At 63.6% G+C, this 17,105-nt stretch overlaps 2 protein-coding genes across 4 annotated transcripts; one reads left to right on the plus strand and one right to left on the minus strand.

The window, feature by feature from the left end:
• Positions 1-627: 627 nt before the first annotated feature.
• PCYOX1L (prenylcysteine oxidase 1 like) lies at positions 628-3,384 on the plus strand. The gene is made up of 5 exons (XM_039701466.1): positions 628-833; positions 1,276-1,450; positions 1,533-1,744; positions 1,828-1,968; positions 2,585-3,384. Exons 1-5 carry the CDS (start codon positions 809-811, stop codon positions 3,241-3,243), a joined length of 1,212 nt encoding a protein of 403 aa, XP_039557400.1. The 5' UTR covers positions 628-808; the 3' UTR covers positions 3,244-3,384.
• An 807-nt stretch (positions 3,385-4,191) lies between these two features.
• IL17B (interleukin 17B) lies at positions 4,192-10,104 on the minus strand. 3 transcript variants are annotated; one of them, XM_039701470.1, is made up of 3 exons: positions 9,723-10,104; positions 4,945-5,231; positions 4,192-4,802 (listed from the first exon to the last, which is right to left on the minus strand). In XM_039701470.1, the coding sequence occupies exons 2-3, from the start codon at positions 5,202-5,204 to the stop codon at positions 4,556-4,558; spliced, it is 507 nt and encodes a 168-aa protein (XP_039557404.1). In that variant the 5' UTR covers positions 5,205-5,231; positions 9,723-10,104; the 3' UTR covers positions 4,192-4,555. The 3 variants fall into 3 exon arrangements, with proteins under 3 accessions (XP_039557404.1, XP_039557403.1, XP_039557405.1); XM_039701469.1 differs by lacking the exon at positions 9,723-10,104 and adding an exon at positions 6,075-6,999; XM_039701471.1 differs by lacking the exon at positions 9,723-10,104 and adding an exon at positions 5,585-6,064.
• Between the last annotated feature and the right edge of the window lie 7,001 nt (positions 10,105-17,105).

Here is a 17,105-nt window from a genome sequence, read left to right on the forward strand (position 1 = left end):
ACACGTCCAACCTGTTGGAGAGTTTTTGCTCAGCCTTTGCTATCCTTTGTAATCCGAGCAGCAGCGGGCTCCCGTGGGATGCCCTTGGCACAAACCGCTCGCTGTCAGGCACCTTGTTTTGCCCAGGGCAGCAACTCCGAGCGAAAGCTGGAAAAACGTCTTTGCTGCTGCATGTATGAGGCAGGCAGGACCCAGCCTGCTCCGCTCCGTGAGCATCACCCGGGCACATGGACTCACGGAAAACTGAGCTGGGCTGCCGTGGGACGCGTGTGAGGAGCGGAGGGCAGGGAGCTGCCGGCAGGGAATATCAGCAGGACGGCAGGGAATATCGGCAGGATGGCAGGGCAGGATTGCAGGACGGCAGGGCATGTCGGCAGCATGCCAGCGTGCCCCGTGCCCCCTCCGCGCCCCTCCCCGGCTCCGGTGCCGCCTCCCCGGGGCGCGGGGGCCGAGCCTGCGGGAGGGGCCGGAGCGATCCGCGCCCCTCGCTCCGCTGCGCGCCCCGCATCCCCATCCCCGAGCGTGGCCGCGCTCGCAGGCGGCGCTGGCGCTTCCCCGCCGCGGCCACGGGAGCGGCGGGGCCCCGGGGCGATGCTGACCCGGCCTCTCGCCGCTCTCGCCCGCAGCCGTGGTGGGCGCCGGGCTGGGGGGCTCGGCCTCCGCGTACTTCCTGCAGCAGCACTTCGGGCCGCAGGTGCAGCTGGACGTGTACGAGGCGGCGGGCGTGGGCGGGCGCCTGGCCACCGTCACCGTCAACAAGCAGCAGTATGAGAGCCGGGGAGCCTCCATCCACGCCCTCAGCCTCCACATGCAGGACTTCGTCAAGATCCTGGGTGAGAGCAGCGCTTGCATGGCCTCCCTGGCTGAGCTGGGGGCTGGGACACCCCCAGGCTCTGTGCGTGGGGGAGTGGGGTGGGTTTCTGCCGGTGGGTTTCTGCCAGTCCCCCTTGGCACCCAAGGGAATGTAGTGAGCCCCTTGCTGTCTCTCCTGGAGAGAGAAGGGACAGGGTGGTCACCATCAGGGGGTCCTGCTGGAATTAGTGTTGGGCGGTTGTTCACGAACTCCTACCAGTCTGTCCCAGCTGGCAGCAGCAGCTCCATGAGGTGCCCCAACATGATGTGGCTGGGAGCCCGTGCCTTGGGGTGTCTCACTCCTGATGCTCCTCCAAGAGCATCTTTGCCCATATCCCTGCCTGGACATGTCCAGTGCTGGCCTTTCCCAGGAGCCAGCCGGCCCCGGGGAGGGGCAGCCACGAGGTCCCTGTGCTCCTGCAGGCCTCAAGCAGCGGCGCGAGGTGGCCGGGAAAAGCGCCATCTTCAGCGGGGAGCACTTCGTCCTGGAGGAGACCGACTGGTACCTGCTCAACCTCTTCCGCCTCTGGTGGCACTATGGCATCAGCTTCCTGCGCCTGCAGATGTGGGTGGAGGAGGTGATGGAGAAGTTCATGAGGTAGGAGAGCCCGTGGGGCTGGGGGGGTTGTTTCCCTGGCACCAGAGCATCACCAGGTGCCCCCTGCTGCTGTCCCCTCCAGGATCTACAAGTACCAGGCACACGGCTACGCCTTCTCCAGCCTGGAGGAGCTGCTGCGCTCGCTGGGGGGCGAGGCCTTTGTGAACATGACCCAGCGCTCGGTGGCCGAGTCCCTGCTGGAGGTCGGTGTCACCCAGCGCTTCGTGGACGATGTCATCGCCGCCGTGCTGCGCTCCAGCTACGGCCAGTCTGTGCTGGTGCCCGCCTTCGCAGGTGAAGCCACCTCCTCCTGCTGGGTGACCCTCCTCAGTGTCCCCTCTGCGGCTCTGGGGCCACCCTTGTCTTCCTCTCTGCAGGGGCCATGTCGCTGGCAGGAGCGCAGGGCAGCACCTGGGCGGTGGAAGGCGGGAATAAGCTGGTGTGTTCAGGTCTGCTGAAGCTGACCAAAGCCAATGTCATCTCTGCCAGGGTGACAGGCATCTCCCTGCACAGCTCGGGTGAGACTGGGCGTGGGTTTGGCTCTGGGTGCACCAGGGTGGGAGGCTGGTGGTGGCAGCATGGGAATGCTGTGCCTGGAGGGCATCCTGGTCCTGGTGAAGCATTTGGGAGACGCCCTGAGGGTCTGTCCTTCTCTCCTGAGGTTCACCAGGTTCTCCTGTGGCACCATCCTTGTTGCAGGTTCGCTCCGGCCCTGAGGGTCTGTCCTTCTCCCTTTGTCTGATCCAGTGGGGACCCTGCAGCACCAACCTCAGGGAGGTTGCCCTCCCTCCCTCCTGAGGTTCACCAGGTTCTCCTGTGGCACCATCCTTGTTGCAGGTTCGCTCCCCCTTCCACCACAGCAGAAGAATATCTGGGGCCTGGGATGTGGGCTGTGTTCCCCCAGTCCTCTTTGCCCGCACTAGGCTGGGCCTCTCTGGAAACATGTTATGTCTTAATGAAGCCTTTCTGCCACCCTAAGGCATCAGAAACTCATCCATAACCATCGGGTGCTGTGGTCCAGCACTGGTGTGTGCTGCAAAACCAGGGGATGGAGGTCGGGTTGGATAAAAGAGGGTCAAGGCAGCACCACCTGGGGCTCAGGGCTGCTCCTGACTGTCCCCTGTCTCTCCTCAGAGGGGAGAGCCCTGTACCAGGTCCACTACGAGAGCACCGAAGGCCAGGGCTCGGCTTTCTACGACCTGGTGGTGCTGACGACTCCGCTGCATCCCGGCAGGACCAACTTCACCTTCGACAACTTCCACCCCCCCATCGCCGACTTCCCCGGAGCCTTCCAGCCCTCCGTCACCTCGGTGGTGCACGGCTACCTCAACTCCTCCTACTTCGGCTTCCCGGACCCCAAGCTGTTCCCTTTCACCAGCATCCTCACCACCGACACCCCCGACCTCTTCTTCCACGCCATGGACAACATCTGCCCCGTCAACATCTCGGCGGCGTTCCGGCGCAAGCAGCCGCAGGAGGCGGCGGTGTGGCGCGTGCTGTCCCCGCAGCCGCTGGACAAGCCCCAGCTGAAGACCCTCTTCAGGTCCTACTACTCGGTGCAGGTGGCGGAGTGGCAGACGTACCCGCGCTACGACGCCGCCAAGGCGCTGCCGCCCATCGTGCTCCACGAGAGCCTCTTCTACCTCAGCGGCGTGGAGTGGGTGGCCAGCTCCATGGAGATGACGGCGGTGGCCGCCAAGAACGTGGCCCTGCTGGCTTACAACCGCTGGCATCAGGAGCTGGACAAGATCGACCAGAAGGACTTGATGCACAAGGTGAAGACGGAGCTGTGACGCCCGCGAGGGGTGGTGGGCCAGGAGCTCTGGTGTGTGGTAGTTTGGGGAGTATTTATTGCCTTGGGGGGGCTGGGGGACAAGGGACAGGCTGTGTCCCGGTGACTTGAAAGCCTTCAGGAATACAGTTCCTGCCCAGTGTTGCTGTGTCTGCGCCGTGTGCCTCAGTTTCCCTGTTCCCTCACCCCTGGCTCTGCTGGAAAGGAGCCTGTGCCTTCTCCTGAAAAAGGTCACAGTGTTTGGGAGGGATCTTGGGGGGCTTTCAGGGGCGAGGCTGGCTGGCATTGGCAGCAGATGGGTCCCCCCGAGCTTCCCAGCTCCCAGCTCTCTCCTGCCTTTGGGAGCCTCACAGGAAGGGCTGCAGATCCCACGGCCTCTCCCATGCCTGGAGCCCAGCCCTGCTCCTGTGCTCCAGGGATGCAGGGGGGGCTCTCACAGCTCCTGCCAGGCGCTCTCTGCTTCTGGGGCTGTCCAGGATTGTGTCTGGGGGGCAGAAGAGCCTCAGTGGGAGAAGCTGGGCAGGACAGAGGGGCAGCGTGAGGGGCCAAGGCAGAGCAGCTCAGACCAGGGCCAGCAATGCACTTTATTGAGACCTCAGAAGCTGCCCAAACCACCAGCAGCTCACCCCGCTCCTTGTGCTGCCCAGCCTGGCACAGAGGAACCTGTGGGATGGCTGGGAAGGACTGGGACAGACTTGGGAGGACTGGGAGGGACTGGGAAGGACTGGGAAGCACAGGAGGGCTGGGTGCTGCCGGGAGCTGTTGCAGCGATGGAGCAAACAAAGGGAAATGGGGACTTTGGGAAGGGAGGAGGCCTGACCCTGATCCTGACCCTGATCCTGATCTTGATCCTGATCCTGACCCTGACCCTGATCTTGATCCTGACCCTGACCCTGATCCTGATCCTGACCCTGACCCTGATCCTAACTCTCACCTCCTGATCCTGACCCTCATCCTGATCCTGACCCTGACCCTGATCCTGACCCTGACCCTGCCCAGCCACAGGACCATGGGCAGCTGGCTCCCTCTCTCCCCCAGCCCACAGCTGAGCTCCTCCCTGGAGGCTGGGGGCAGTCGGTGTCTGGGGCCGGGTGACTCCCAGGGGCTGCCTCTGCACTGGGTGTCCCCAAAGCAGCTGCTGGGGCTGAGGCTGATGGAACCTGCATGGGAATTTGGAGGAGCTCTTGCACAGGGACCTCCCCTCACCCTGATGCCCAGCCGGGTGGCCTCTCCCAAAGGGCAAGCTGGGGAAGCAAGAGCAAGCTGGTGAGGTGCCCAGCACTGGGGGAGCTGCAGGGCGTAGCTTTGCGGCCTCAGAAGATGCAGGTGCAGCCCACAGCGATGGTCTCCATCACCATCTGGTACTTCTTGTGGCACTGCTTGCCCGAGGGCGTGCGGCCCGGGCGCGGGCAGAGCAGGCGGCGCACGGGCAGGCGGCTGTAGATGGGGATGCTGGCCATGCTGCGGTCCTCCTGCATGGTGAAGGGGTTGATGCAGCCAGTGCAGAGGCACCGTGCTTCAGGGATGTCTGCTGGGATCCGTGTGGCATCGTGGTTTATCCTGGAGGAAACAGGACAGGGAGATGGTGATGGGGGCAGTGGGTGAAGCTGGGTTCTGCCTCACAGCCTCCAGCAGCCAGCACAGCCCCTGTGCTGGCACAGAGCCACCTTGCCTGTCCCCGAGGTCCCTGCCCCAGGCTCACCTGTAGGCCCAGGGGGACAGGCTCCTGCGGTTGGACCTCCAGAGCCTCAGGTTCACCTGGCACTTGGTGTCCCCCGGCTCGGAGCCGTTCCTCAGCTGGCGCACCATGTCCTGGATGCTGTGCTCGTACTCTGCCATGCTGCTGTAGGGGTCAGCAGGTGCCCAGGCCAGGGCAGGGGGGGCTGTTGGTGCCCGTGCCAGGCCCCTTCTCCTGCCCTTGGCTGCCTTGCTCTGGTCCTTGGCTTCGGGAACCGGGACCATGGCGAAGGTGAAGATGCAGAGGAGCAGCTGAGGAAGAAGGAGGATGGTGAGTGGCTGCTTGGGCTGCAGGACTGGCGTGGAAGGGGAGCTCCCCCTCCTCCCCGGGGTCACCAGGTGATGGCAGGACCACACTGACTTTGAGGTGGCACATTCAATGCCCTAAGGCAGTGCTGGCCTGCAGGTGAGAAACACCTCAGGGCAGTTTGCAGGGCACTCTGTCATTGATGAGCTGATGCGTGTGGCTGCCCCTCACCCTGCTCGGAGCTGGCAGTTTGTGTTGCCCAAAGTGCCCCTGCCTGTCCTGCCTGAGCTGTGCCCTGTCCCCTCCCTGCCCACCCCGAGGCAGCTGCTGGCTGGGAGTTACCCAGCTCAGGCTGTACCTGAGCAGCCTCTGGTTTAACAGGAGCCTTTCAGAGATGAGACAGTCAAGAATGAGATCTTTATCCAAGCCCTCCTCTCCCTCCCTCTGTGCTCTGAGGACGGTGAGAGAGAAAAGATGCTTTTTTCCTTCCCTTCTCCCTCCGGCCTCGCCGGGCCGTGCAGCCGTGTGCTGCCACCCGGCAGGCTGCCCAGTAGGGAACAAAGTTGCTTTCTGTAGTGCTGCTCGCTGCTGTTGGTGTCCCTGCAGTGGCCCAGGCTGCCCCACACCCTGCCCGTGGGTGTGCAGTGCCCGGGGCAGGCAGCTCGGTGCCGGGCTGCCGGCTGGGCTGGCTCTGCTGCATCCTCACCCTGCTGGGCATGGGGGCGATGGCCCTGGCAGGCCACAGCGGGCACCTCCAAGCAAACAACCCCAGGTAAACAAGCATGCAAATAATTCTGTTAGAGAAGGAAAACCAGGAGCAAGCCCTGAGCTGCCGGGGAGGCACCTACCAGGTTTGGAGCCCTCTCCATGGCCACGGACGGGTGCCGGCCGCTGTCCTGCACTGTGGCCGGTCCCTGCAAGCCGGGCAGCTAAAAAGGGAAAGCCCCAGCCCCCGGCTGTGCCCTGCCAGAGGTGTGTCCGGTCCCCAGGGTGCCAGGGAGCCTCGGAGCAGCCAGGGCAGGGGGCCAGCGTGGTCTGGGACTCGGCCACCCGTCACCGCCCCAGGCGCTGGCTCTGCTGGCGGTGGCGACTGTGGTCAGTGGCGGGTCCCCTCTGGAGCAGGCAGCCCTGAGGGGCTCTCCTGGCAATAACATGCTCTGGGGAGGGCGTTTGGGCTCTCTTGGTGTCACCAGCACGGTCACAGCCTGACAGGGCCGGAGGGACACGGCTGCTGGGCTGGCAGAGCAGGGGCAGGCTGGCTGTGCCCCGTGCTGGCAGCAAGGTGAGCAGGTAACCTGGGGCTGAGGGTCTGCTGTCATCTGTGAGCCACCCCCAGCAGCAGCTCTGCCGTCCCCAGGAGTCCCCAGACCCTTCTGCCCAGCAGTGAGATGGTGGCAGCCATCACTCCCTGCGCCCCTGGTCTGTCTGTCCCCAGACCCTTCCCCTTGTGCTGTGCTCCAGCTCCTGCCATGGGGACACAGCAGCTGTGCCCACAGCTGCCCCTGGCTCTGCGGGGCTGGGTGTGGAGGGTGATGCCTTCCGGGGCCAGGCACCGCGGTGCAGGGTGCTGCGGTGGGGGAAACTGAGGCACGGGGGCGCTGACTGTAATTCCCCGTCCAGGGGACAAGGGCTGGCGTTGCACCCCTGCTCTGTCGCTGTCCGTGCGGTCAGGAGCCACGCGATGGTGCTGTCCGCCAGCCGAGCGCTCCCAGTCCTTCCCGTCTGCATCCCTCCTCCTCTCCATCCCTCCGTGCATCCCTCCGCCCCTCCATCCCTCCCTCCATTCCTCCTCCTCTTCATCCCGCCCTCCATCCCTCCCTGCATCCCTCCGCCCCTCCATCCCTCCTCCATCCCTCCACCCTCCATCCCTCCCTGCATCCCTCCACCCTCCATCCCTCCTCCATCCCTCCGCCCTCCCCGCATCCCTGTCTCCTCCCCTGCAGCCCCGGCTGCCGCCGCTGTTCCCCACGCTCCCGGGCAGCAGGCTCTGCCCTGCTCCTTTGGATGTTTTCCTGCTGCTCCCGCCTCACTGTGCATCCCCGGGGATCTCAAGGCCCTTGAGCTTTGTAGGGCAGAGGGAAATTTCCACCTCCTTTTCCCAGCCCGTGAACTGTGCCTCTAGAAAACCCCATAAATGGGGTGAAGGTCTCTGCACCCCCAAGTCGCGCTGTCCCCCTCCTCCTGGCAGCCCTGGGATGCAGAGGGAACAGCCCGCATTAACCTCCCCAAGGACAGCCCCAGCACAGCTCCAGAGGCTTTGCTGTCCCCTCGGCTGAGACCTGAGCACTGAGTGTCCCGTTTGTCACCTCAGGACCTGCCGGAGGAGCCCTGCAGCCACCTGCCTGTGCTTGGGGTGTGCGGCAGCACCCGGCATTTGGCCACCAGCATTTTTTGGGGTGCAGAGCCAAGCCCTGCCTGCACCCAGCGACTTCAGCCCGCTCTGGCAGCCCCGGCAGGGCCGGTGGCAGCGCCTGCGTGTGCCGCGGCCGCTGCGTTGTGTCAGCGCTCGGCAATGCTGTTTACACATGAGAGAGGCGCAGAGGCATCTGTGCCGGCAGCCAATTACCCAGTTTTGATCTTTTTTGGTGAAAAGGAAACCAGGCCTTTTCAGACATGGCCAAATTTGATAAGCTGGGGGAGGCGGGGGCGGGCGAGGGAGGCTTTTCCCCACCGGCCTCGCCCCAGGGAAGGGGCTGGGATGGGGAGGCTGGGTCAGGGCCAGCTCTGCCTCCAGGCTGGGACGGGAGGGCTGGGGGCTCCGTGTGCCATCCAGTGCCATCCCTGATGGAGCAGGGTGTGCTGGAGCTGGAGTGCTGGAGCCCCCCAGGGCTCTCCTGGGCAGGGATTGCCCCGAGGGGAGAGGAGAGGTGCTCTCAGGTTTGGTACGTGCTCATCTCTGCTGCTGTCAGCACTTTGCCACACTGCCATGGGTGTTTGGGTGGAGACCGAGGCCTGCAGATGGGGAACGGGCATCCAGATGGGGCTGTGAAGAAAAGCTCCACCTGCCCTGAGTAAAGCCAGGTGTTTATTTGCCAGACAAGCCCCATGGAACCCCCCCCAGGCCAAGAGATGCAGGGCATCCGTGTCGTGCCACGCTCCCTGGCAGCAGGGATGTGCTGGGCAGGGATCGTGTGGCAGAGCAGAGCACACCACGGGGACTGCAGGTACGGGAGTGGGGGCAAGTCAGGCCACAGCTCCACGCTGGCAGAAAACAGCTTTGTGCAGTTTCCCACAAGCAGAAATGTCCCTGCAGGGGTGGGAGCTCTGGGGTGGGGGCTGCAGTCCCCTCCATGGGCAATGGGCAGCAATGCTGCTGGTGCCACTCTGCAGGGCACGGCCACTTCCCCGGGCACCAGGCTGCTCCAGAACGCAGCTCCTGGTGGGGTTTGTGCACACCTGAGCTCACACCCACCCCAGGCAGACAGGCGGCTCTGGCAGAGGCTCCAGCGCGGCCTCATCCCTATCTCTGCGTGAGCAACATTTTCCACTCATCAAAGGAAAGCTCCAGCGAGCTGTCCCGGCCAGAGCCAGTCCTGTGCTGTGGTGGGAGGAGGGTCAGGCCCGGGGGCCTCCCATGTCCCCCCAAAACCCCCCTGGCAGGTAGCGCTGGCCCCGCCAGAGCACGGAGCTCACATCCTTATTTGCACAACGGCTCCAGAGACGCCCGAGCCAAAAAAGCTTATTTTAAGCCTGCTGGAAAAAGAACATTGTTTGGTGGGAATTAAAACTCCCCATTCTCAAAAAAGGGAAAAACAAAAAGTGCTTCATTCTGCCGGCTCCTGCCATTGCATAAACACAGAGGCAGGCACGGCTGGACAGGGCGCCCAGGAATTTGTTGCTGGCATCGAGCAGGATGGGTGCTCTGTTGTGGGACAAGGACCCCTCCTCTTCTGTGCCCCCGCTGTCCCAAAAGCCCTCATCCTGGCAGGAGGGGTGTTCCCGAGGGAGGGAAGGGGCATTGCCCCACCGTGGTGCCAGGGTGCCGCGGGCAGGAGGGGTGCCCACGCTGGCAGCCCGAGATCTCGCTGCCCCGGGCCCTGCTCAATATTATTTATACAGCCCCAATCCAGCTCCCCCGGCGGCCCTTCTGCCTGCCGGGGCGGGCGATGCTCGGGGCTGGCTGTAAATCACGCCCTTGGCATCCCAGAACAGCCAGATTTGGGCGTCGGGAGGCAGAGCCGAGCCGGGCTGTCCCCCGGGGCTGGGGGGACAGCAGCACCCCGGACGGGGGGCTCCGGGGGGAGCGGGGCCGGGGGCCAGCGGTGGGGAGGGGGAGATGCGGGGAGGGGAAGATGCGGGCAGGGGAAGGTGCGGGGAGGGGAAGGTGCGGGGAGGGGAAGGTGAGGGGAGGACGATGCGGGGAGGGGAAGATGCGGGGAGGGGAAGATGCGGGCAGGGGAAGATGCGGGCAGGGGAAGATGCGGGGAGGGCGCATCCTGCGCGGCCCCTCCGGCACATCCATCACCCGCCCGCGTTTACTGCACGTCGCCGCTTACACGATCCAGACGCGCAGGTTCCTCCTGTCCCGCTCCTCTCCTGCCTTTTGTTTTCTTTTGCCTCCTGCTGCTGGAGACAGAGCACCTGATGGAAAAAGGCTGTTCTGGCGCTCCCCGGGCTGGAAACAGCCGCTTCCTTCCGTCCCTGCCCGGCCCCGCGCCCGGCCCGGTGCCTCCCTGCCGTGTGTGGTTCCCGGTGGTGGCTCCGGGGAGGGCTGGAGGGGCCGGTGGGTGCCCGGCACGGACAGACCCTGGTCCTGGTGAGCCCCTCCGGGAGCTCCGTGCGGGGCAGCCTCAGGTCCCCATCGGACAGAGGGGGACAGAGCCACGGTCTCCTCCAGGCTGGGACCACTGAGGCAGGACCTGGTCCCCTCATCCAGCCTGGCCCCATGCCCTGCTCTCTCCTGGCTCCCTGTGCTTGCCCTCTGGCCTTTTCCAGCCCTTTGGGCTCCTGGCCTCAGCCTGGCCTGGCTGTGCCCCCTGTCCACCAGCACAGAGCATGGGTGGGCAATGCTGGCTTTCCAAATAATTCCGTTTTCCTTCCCCCTGCAGCCTCAGGAAGTCACACACCAACCCATGAGTGCTTGGGAGGGGTGGCTTCATTTTGTGCTGGACTGCAAAGGTGAGACAGTCCTGCCAGGACGGGGGATGCCCTCTGCATCCCAGCTCCTGGCTGAGGGAAGGGCTGGTCCTTCAGCCCCATGTGGGACACATGGAGCAACCTGGAGCCATCCCCACCACCTTCCCTGCAAGGCCAGGGGGCTGGAGGGTGCTCCCAGGGACAGGCTGCCAGGGCAGCAGTGCCCTCTGGGTCTATGAGGAGAAAGCCTCTTCCCTGAAGGGCTTTGGTGGCTTTTCCTGGTGGGCAGGAGTCCAAGCTCCCAGTTCCCAGGGCAAGGCAAAGGGCAGAGGTAAGTGCAAAGCTTGCAGAGGCACTGATGTCTGTACTGGAGGGCCGTGATTGAGCCAAACTTCCCTGTGCCCCTGGGCAAGGGATCCCATGCAGGGCCCCCCAGACTGCTGGGGAATCATCCCTGGGTGGGAACTCTGAATTCAGAGCAGACAATGTCCTGCCCTGCTCACCATTCCCCGTGTGCTGCAGGAAGGGGGGAAGGATTTACAGGGCAGCACTGGCCAGTCCTGAAGGTCACCTTCAGAGCTGCTCCAGCCCGTTCATCACTGTCCTGCCCTGCAAGGGGCTGAGGGAGCAGGGGCTGTAACAATACCCGGGCTGAGAAATGCCCTCCTGCCCTCCAGCAGCCCCCTCCCATGTCAGGCAGCAGATGAAAAGGTTCTAAATTTGGTGTGTTTGGATGTTAGCAGGGCTTGCAGGAGAAGAGTTTCTCTTTCCACGTCCCAGGCTCTTGGGAAGGTGGGAGCAGCCCAGGGCTCCCTTTCCACCACTGCCCTGTGGCATCACCCCCTGTGCAGGCAGCAGTCCCCTCCCCACCTGCCTGGGACAGAGCTGGCACTGCCACTTGACCCCTGCCCTCACACCCAGCCAGAGAGGCTGGAGGTCAGCGGGAGGTGGGAAAAAATGTCACTTTTGTGGAGATACTGAAACTGAATCCGTGCTGAGGAAGGATGGCTGGGCAGCATCTTAGTGAAGGAGTAACAAAAACAAACCCGCGCCAAGGAATCCTGCTTTGCCCCAAATGTTTTTCTTATGGAGTTGTAATAAGACAAGAGCTGTAAAGATAGTAACCTCCTAAACATTACCTTATTAAGGCTTCTCAGCAACCGCAGGGCACGACCCCTCTGGGTCATGGAACAAGAGCGCAGCATCCAGCGAACAAACAGAGGCTAACGTTACATTTTTCACTTCATTTAGGGAACCTGGTTTCTAATTATAGTGTTTGTTTAATGGTTGTGCCTCACTCAAAGCCAGCCCTCCGAGAGCAGAGCAGGGGAGTGGGAGTGCTGGGAGATCTCCCTGCTGGCTCCCAGGGCATGGGGATTGAACTGGGCACAGAGAAGGGTTTGGGGACAGAGAGGGGATTGGGGTTGGGAGCAGTGAGGAGGGTCTGTGCCCAGGGAGAGCCCCAGCATGCCCTGGGGATGTCCCACAGGTGCTGTCCCAGCTCAGTGCCGTGCACCAAGGCTGGCTGCAGCAGGGGAAGGGCTGTGCTGCTGTGCTCTGTGCAATTCCCACTGCAGGTCAGCCAGCCTGGGCTCATCCCTGCCCTGCTGACCTGCTGGGAGCTGCTCCTGGGCCTGGGTGAAACCAAGGCTCGTGCTGCCAGGGCCGCTGCATCTCTGTGTGTGCAGCAATGCAAACAATAATTGTTTTTTTGGTTTTTTTTTTGTTTTTTCCCCAAGCAGCCCTTGGGAAGTGCTCCATATTCCAGGTACCTGGCAGGTAAAGAATTGTTGGGTTTTTATTATTTTTCTTTTTTCCAAGCAGCCCTTGGGAAGTGCTCCATATTCCAGGTACCTGGCAGGTGGCTCTGGCTCCTCGGAGGCCACCAGGTGCCTCTCCCTGCCAGGTCTGGGCACGCTGTTGGCAGATCCAGGCACTGCTGCTCCCATCCCTGCTCTCCTGGCAGCTTCCTGGTGCCTGGTCCAGCACAGGCTGGTTCCCTGCAGCTGCCAGGGCAGCTCCTCCAGGACGAGGGATGTTCCCGAAGTGCTGAGGGGATGTTCAGCTCCTGCAGCACTGGCTCTGGTGCTGAGGTGGTGCCTAAGTCCAGGGAGAGCCTCAGGGATGCCAAGCACTCCACACCATCCCTGTGCCAAGCCTGGCACGATGGCACAGAGGCCTTGGGGCTGTCCCAACCAGCTCAGGGGTCTGAGGATGGTAGGAGCCCTCTCTGGGATGTGTTTCTGGTGGAAGTGCTGCCCTGCCAGACTCCTACTCCACATTTGTCCCCATCCAGGTTGTAGCGACCACTGTGCCTGTGCATGGCTCAGCATCAGCCTCCTTCCCACAGCCAGGACGTTCTGATGGACATGAGAGCCCAGCTCTGTGCTCCCCTCGGGGACTGTCACCACCTTGGGAAACCAGAGTTGAGGCTGGCGGTGCCTCCCTGGCTCTCCCTCAGTAATTTCATGCAGCAGAGGCTGCTCCTGCTGCTCCAGAGCTGAGCTCTGTGCTGGACTCACTGCCTGTGTCACCCAGCAGAGCAGCAGTGCCCGGAGCAGGGACAAAGCCCATCCTGCCCTGCCGGGGGCTGATGGAGCAGGGGATGAAGGTGCTCAACGCCCCAGCTGCCAGCTGCTGCTCATTGTGGGGCCCCGGTGTGGGCTGGAGGCCATACATGGACTCACTCAGTCCACACGGGGCCAGGAGGGGCCAGGCTGGGTGATGGAGATCCCACACCGCTGGAACCGGGAAAGGCCCCGTGCAGCAGCCCCAGCCTCGCCACCAGCACCCCACGGGTGTCCCACCCTGGGGACACGCAGGGACCTCACCCTGCACTCCCAGCAGAGCCCCAGGGCTGCCGCAAGGCCTTTTTTCCCAGGCCAGGTGGAGCTTTTCAAAGCCATGGCAGTCACGGGACCGCTCCAGCCGGGCCGGAGAGCATCTCCGCTTCCTCCGCTGGCTCCATGCTGCTCCAGCTCCTCACGGCCACCCAGCCCCCTGCTCCCCCTCCCCACGGCCGTGGGATGCGTGTCCTCTGCGCGCCACGCCGGGAGGAAGCGAGTTTTGAGTTATTCCAAACAACTTTCTCCGGCCGGGATGGCCCCGGTTCCCAGGCACAGCCCCGGCCGCCCTCCTCCCCCTCTCTTCCCCCAGCCCTCCTTCCCTCCGCTCCCCCTCTCCGCCTTAATGACTTCCACATGGGCCTCTGGCAGCCCGAGCCAAGCCTCCCAGCATTGTCTGAAATCTCCAAATTTAGAAGAAATATGAAAATTGTCAAGCGGCCCTTCCTTAGGGGGTAAAAGCAACACGGGGCCTGGCGGCGGCGCGGGGCCCACGTGAGGCCCCCCAGCCAATGGATCCCCACGGCGGCCCTGACAGCGCTGCCCGCCGCGGCCTGGCCTCGCCCGCCAGCTCATATAAGGTAAAAAGAAAAAGGTTTTTCCAGCTTCTGAGGAGCCTGCGAGGAGTTCTGCACCCAGGGCTCCCGTGCCGGCCGCTTCAAAAAGGCCCGGCCGGCGAGGCCGGGGTGCCAGTGGCGGGGTGTAACGTGCCACGAGGAGGTGGCAGCACGTGGCCGTGTCCCCGCGGTGCCCAGGGCAGCTGTGGGCTCGCAGGTAGGCGGCCGTGGATGGAGGGAGCGGGAGGGGGCACGGGTGGGTGTGTGGGCAGAGGGGATGGGGAGGTTGGTGTGGGGCTGCCGGGCGGTGTGGGAGCTGTCTGAAAACACAGCTCCTCAGCATCCCCTCCTGCAGCCCAGCCCGGCAAGCTCAGCAGCAGCTCTGGGGAGCTGGGCTGCACCCCGCGAGGTGAGTGGAGCGCAGCCACGAGCTGGCAAATCTGCCGGGCATTGAGCTGGCAAGGAGTGGCCGAAGCCTCCTCAGGGTCAGGGGATCCTGGGCAAAGGGGTGTCCCAAAATCTGTCCCTCTAGCTCCATCCTGGTGCTGGGCTTGGTGGGGCTCACTCTTCAGATGTGGGGATGGACTCTCCGGGGTTGGGGGAGGAATTGCTGCCTGCTCTGTGGATGTCTGGGATGGAAAATCCGGGAAGCCGGAGGTGAGCCTGGGCAGGTGGGCTCCTCCCAGAGTAGGGACATGGAACCCTGCTTGGCTCCTGTGCTGCTGCCCCTTTTGGGAAAACGAGCTGGGGAGGGAATGGAGCTGGGGCTCAGAGCCCGAGGCTTGCAGGGTGTTGGAGCCGCCGTTCCCAGCGCACTCACACCGACTGGGAGCACCCTGCTGCCCATGGTTTTTGGGAGCACCCTGCTGCTCATGGCTTTGGGAGCACCCTGCTGCTGCCCAAGGCTTTGGGAGCATCCTGCTGCCCGTGGCTTTGGGAGCATCCTGCTGCCCATGGCTTTGGGAGCGCACTGCTGCTGCCCAAGGCTTTGGGAGCATCCTGCTGCCCACGGCTTTTGGGAGCACCCTGCTGCTGCCCATGGCTTTGGGAGCATCCTGCTGCCCGTGGCTTTGGGAGCATCCTGCTGCCCATGGCTTTGGGAGCACCCTGCTGCCCACAGCTTTTGGGGGCACCCTGCTGCCCACAGCTTTTGGGAGCATCCTGCTGCTGAAGGCTTTGGGAGCACCCTGCTGCCCTCAGCTTTAGGAGCATCCTGCTGCCCATGGCTTTGGGAGCACCCTGCTGCCCATGGCTTTGGGAGCACCCTGCTGCCCATGGCTTTGGGAGCACCCTGCTGCCCGTGGCTTTGGGAGCACCCTGCTGCTCATGGCTTTGGGAGCACCCTGCTGCTGCCCAAGGCTTTGGGAGCATCCTGCTGCCCATGGCTTTGGGAGCACCCTGCTGCCCACAGCTTTTGGGGGCACCCTGCTGCCCACAGCTTTTGGGAGCATCCTGCTGCTGAAGGCTTTGGGAGCACCCTGCTGCCCTCAGCTTTAGGAGCATCCTGCTGCCCATGGCTTTGGGAGCACCCTGCTGCCCATGGCTTTGGGAGCACCCTGCTGCCCGTGGCTTTGGGAGCACCCTGCTGCTGCCCACGGCTTTGGGAGCACCCTGCTGCCCGTGGCTTTGGGAGCACCCTGCTGCCCTCAGCTTTTGGGACCCGGGACTGCCCAGCCTGTGCCCTGCCTCTTTCTATTCCCCTCTGGGAATTGCCCCAACTGCATTTTCCCAGCCGGGGACGCTTCCCTGGCTCTGCTGCTCTCCTGGGGAATGGTGGCTGCATCCTCAATCCCCCGGAGCTGCAGTGGTGGCTGCACACTGGGGGTCAGCAGCTGAGCCCCGTCCTGCTGCAGGGAGGGCACAAGGAGGGCAGCGGGTGGTGGCCAGCAGGGCTGATGGCCCTGCAAAGGCTCCCCGGGTGATGCCTCGTCCCTCAGGGCTGCCTCTGTGGGCTTTAGGGCTGGCTCTGTGCTCTTGCTCTGCTCCCAAAGCACCGGCAGTGGCTGTCCCCTCCTAGAGTCACCTGGGGACACTGTGCCCGGCGGCTGCAAGGTGTCCTCCTGCTCCTTCCCCTGCAGGGACAACTGCCAGGTGTTATTTGGGTCCAGCACAAGGACAGCAGGTCCAGTCAGGGCACGGTGCCATCCCCGGGGCTACAGGTCCTGTAAGGCTCTGTGTCCCTCTGCAATGGGACAGTGACAGTGACCAGGGCACTGCAGCCATGGCCACCACGGTCCCAGTCTGTCCCCACTCTGCTGTTCCTCAAGGCTTTCTCTCTGTTGCTTGCTGCCCCTGGGGAGGTTGCAGCATCCTGGCACTGGCATGCTGCACATGGGGCTGGGGAGCCACTGGTGGCACATCAGCTGTGTCCCCATCACCCTGGCAATGTCCCTGGCACGGGGTATCCTGCCTGTGCCCAGCCTGGCTCCCCAGACCCCGGGCAGCATCCAGGGAGCCCTCCAAGGACACCGGAATGGCCTCTTCACTGCCAGCTGGTAGGAGAGAAGTCAGCTCCCAACAAACACAGGCAGACGGCTCCGCCAGAGATTTCCCAAGCAGTTATCAGCAGGAATTTGGGAAAGGCTGTGTCTAGACAGGCTGCAGCTCTGGGTGGCTGCTGGATAGAGTGGCATTTCCCTCCATGCTTGTCAAGAGAGAGCCTGCAGATGATTAAGAGCCTTTTTTTCCCTCTTGCTCTCCTTTTCTGTCCAAGAACTACCCCTGTCCCTGATCAGGCTTTTCCCAGGCTTGTTCCTCTGCAGCACCCAGGTATTTTTACAAACCCATTTCCCACAACCTGCCTTTGCTCTTCCCTGGCATCCTGCTCCTCTCCTGAGGGGAACAGCCAGGGCTTGGTGCCTGGTGGATCATCCTGCAGAGGCCCCTGGAGAGCAGGGCTGGGACGGGCTTCTCCCTCAGCCCATGGCACTGCTGTCCCCTGCTCAGTGACAGCTCTGGCTGTGGCACTGCTGTCCCCTGGTCAGTGACAGCTCTGGCTGTGGCACTGCTGTCCCCTGGTCAGTGACAGCTCTGGCTGTGGCACTGGTGTCTCTGGCCAGTGACGGCTCTGGCTGTGGCACTGCTGTCCCCTGCTCAGTGACAGCTCTGGCTGTGGCACTGCTGCCTGTGCTCAGTGACAGCTCTGGCTGTGGTGGGTGCTGTGCCGTGCCATGCAGGTGCTGGGCAGTGGGGTGGCACAGACAGGGCAGTGCCAGGCTGGGGACCCGGCTGTCCCCAGAGCAGCCCCAGCACCTGATCCTGTGCAGGGCAGAGGCAGCGCAGCCCAGCAATGAGGCCAGAGGCTGAACTCTGAGCTCTGGGGCTGTTTCACCATGCCCTGGCCTTGGCTTGGCACAGAGCAGGCGATGGCAGCAGATCTGCCCAGGGACAGCTCCAGCCAGGG

The sequence above is a fragment of the Passer montanus genome, unplaced genomic scaffold (assembly GCF_014805655.1).
Source record: "Passer montanus isolate IOZ18808 unplaced genomic scaffold, ASM1480565v1 scaffold15, whole genome shotgun sequence".
In the NCBI taxonomy this organism is placed as follows: domain Eukaryota; kingdom Metazoa; phylum Chordata; class Aves; order Passeriformes; family Passeridae; genus Passer; species Passer montanus.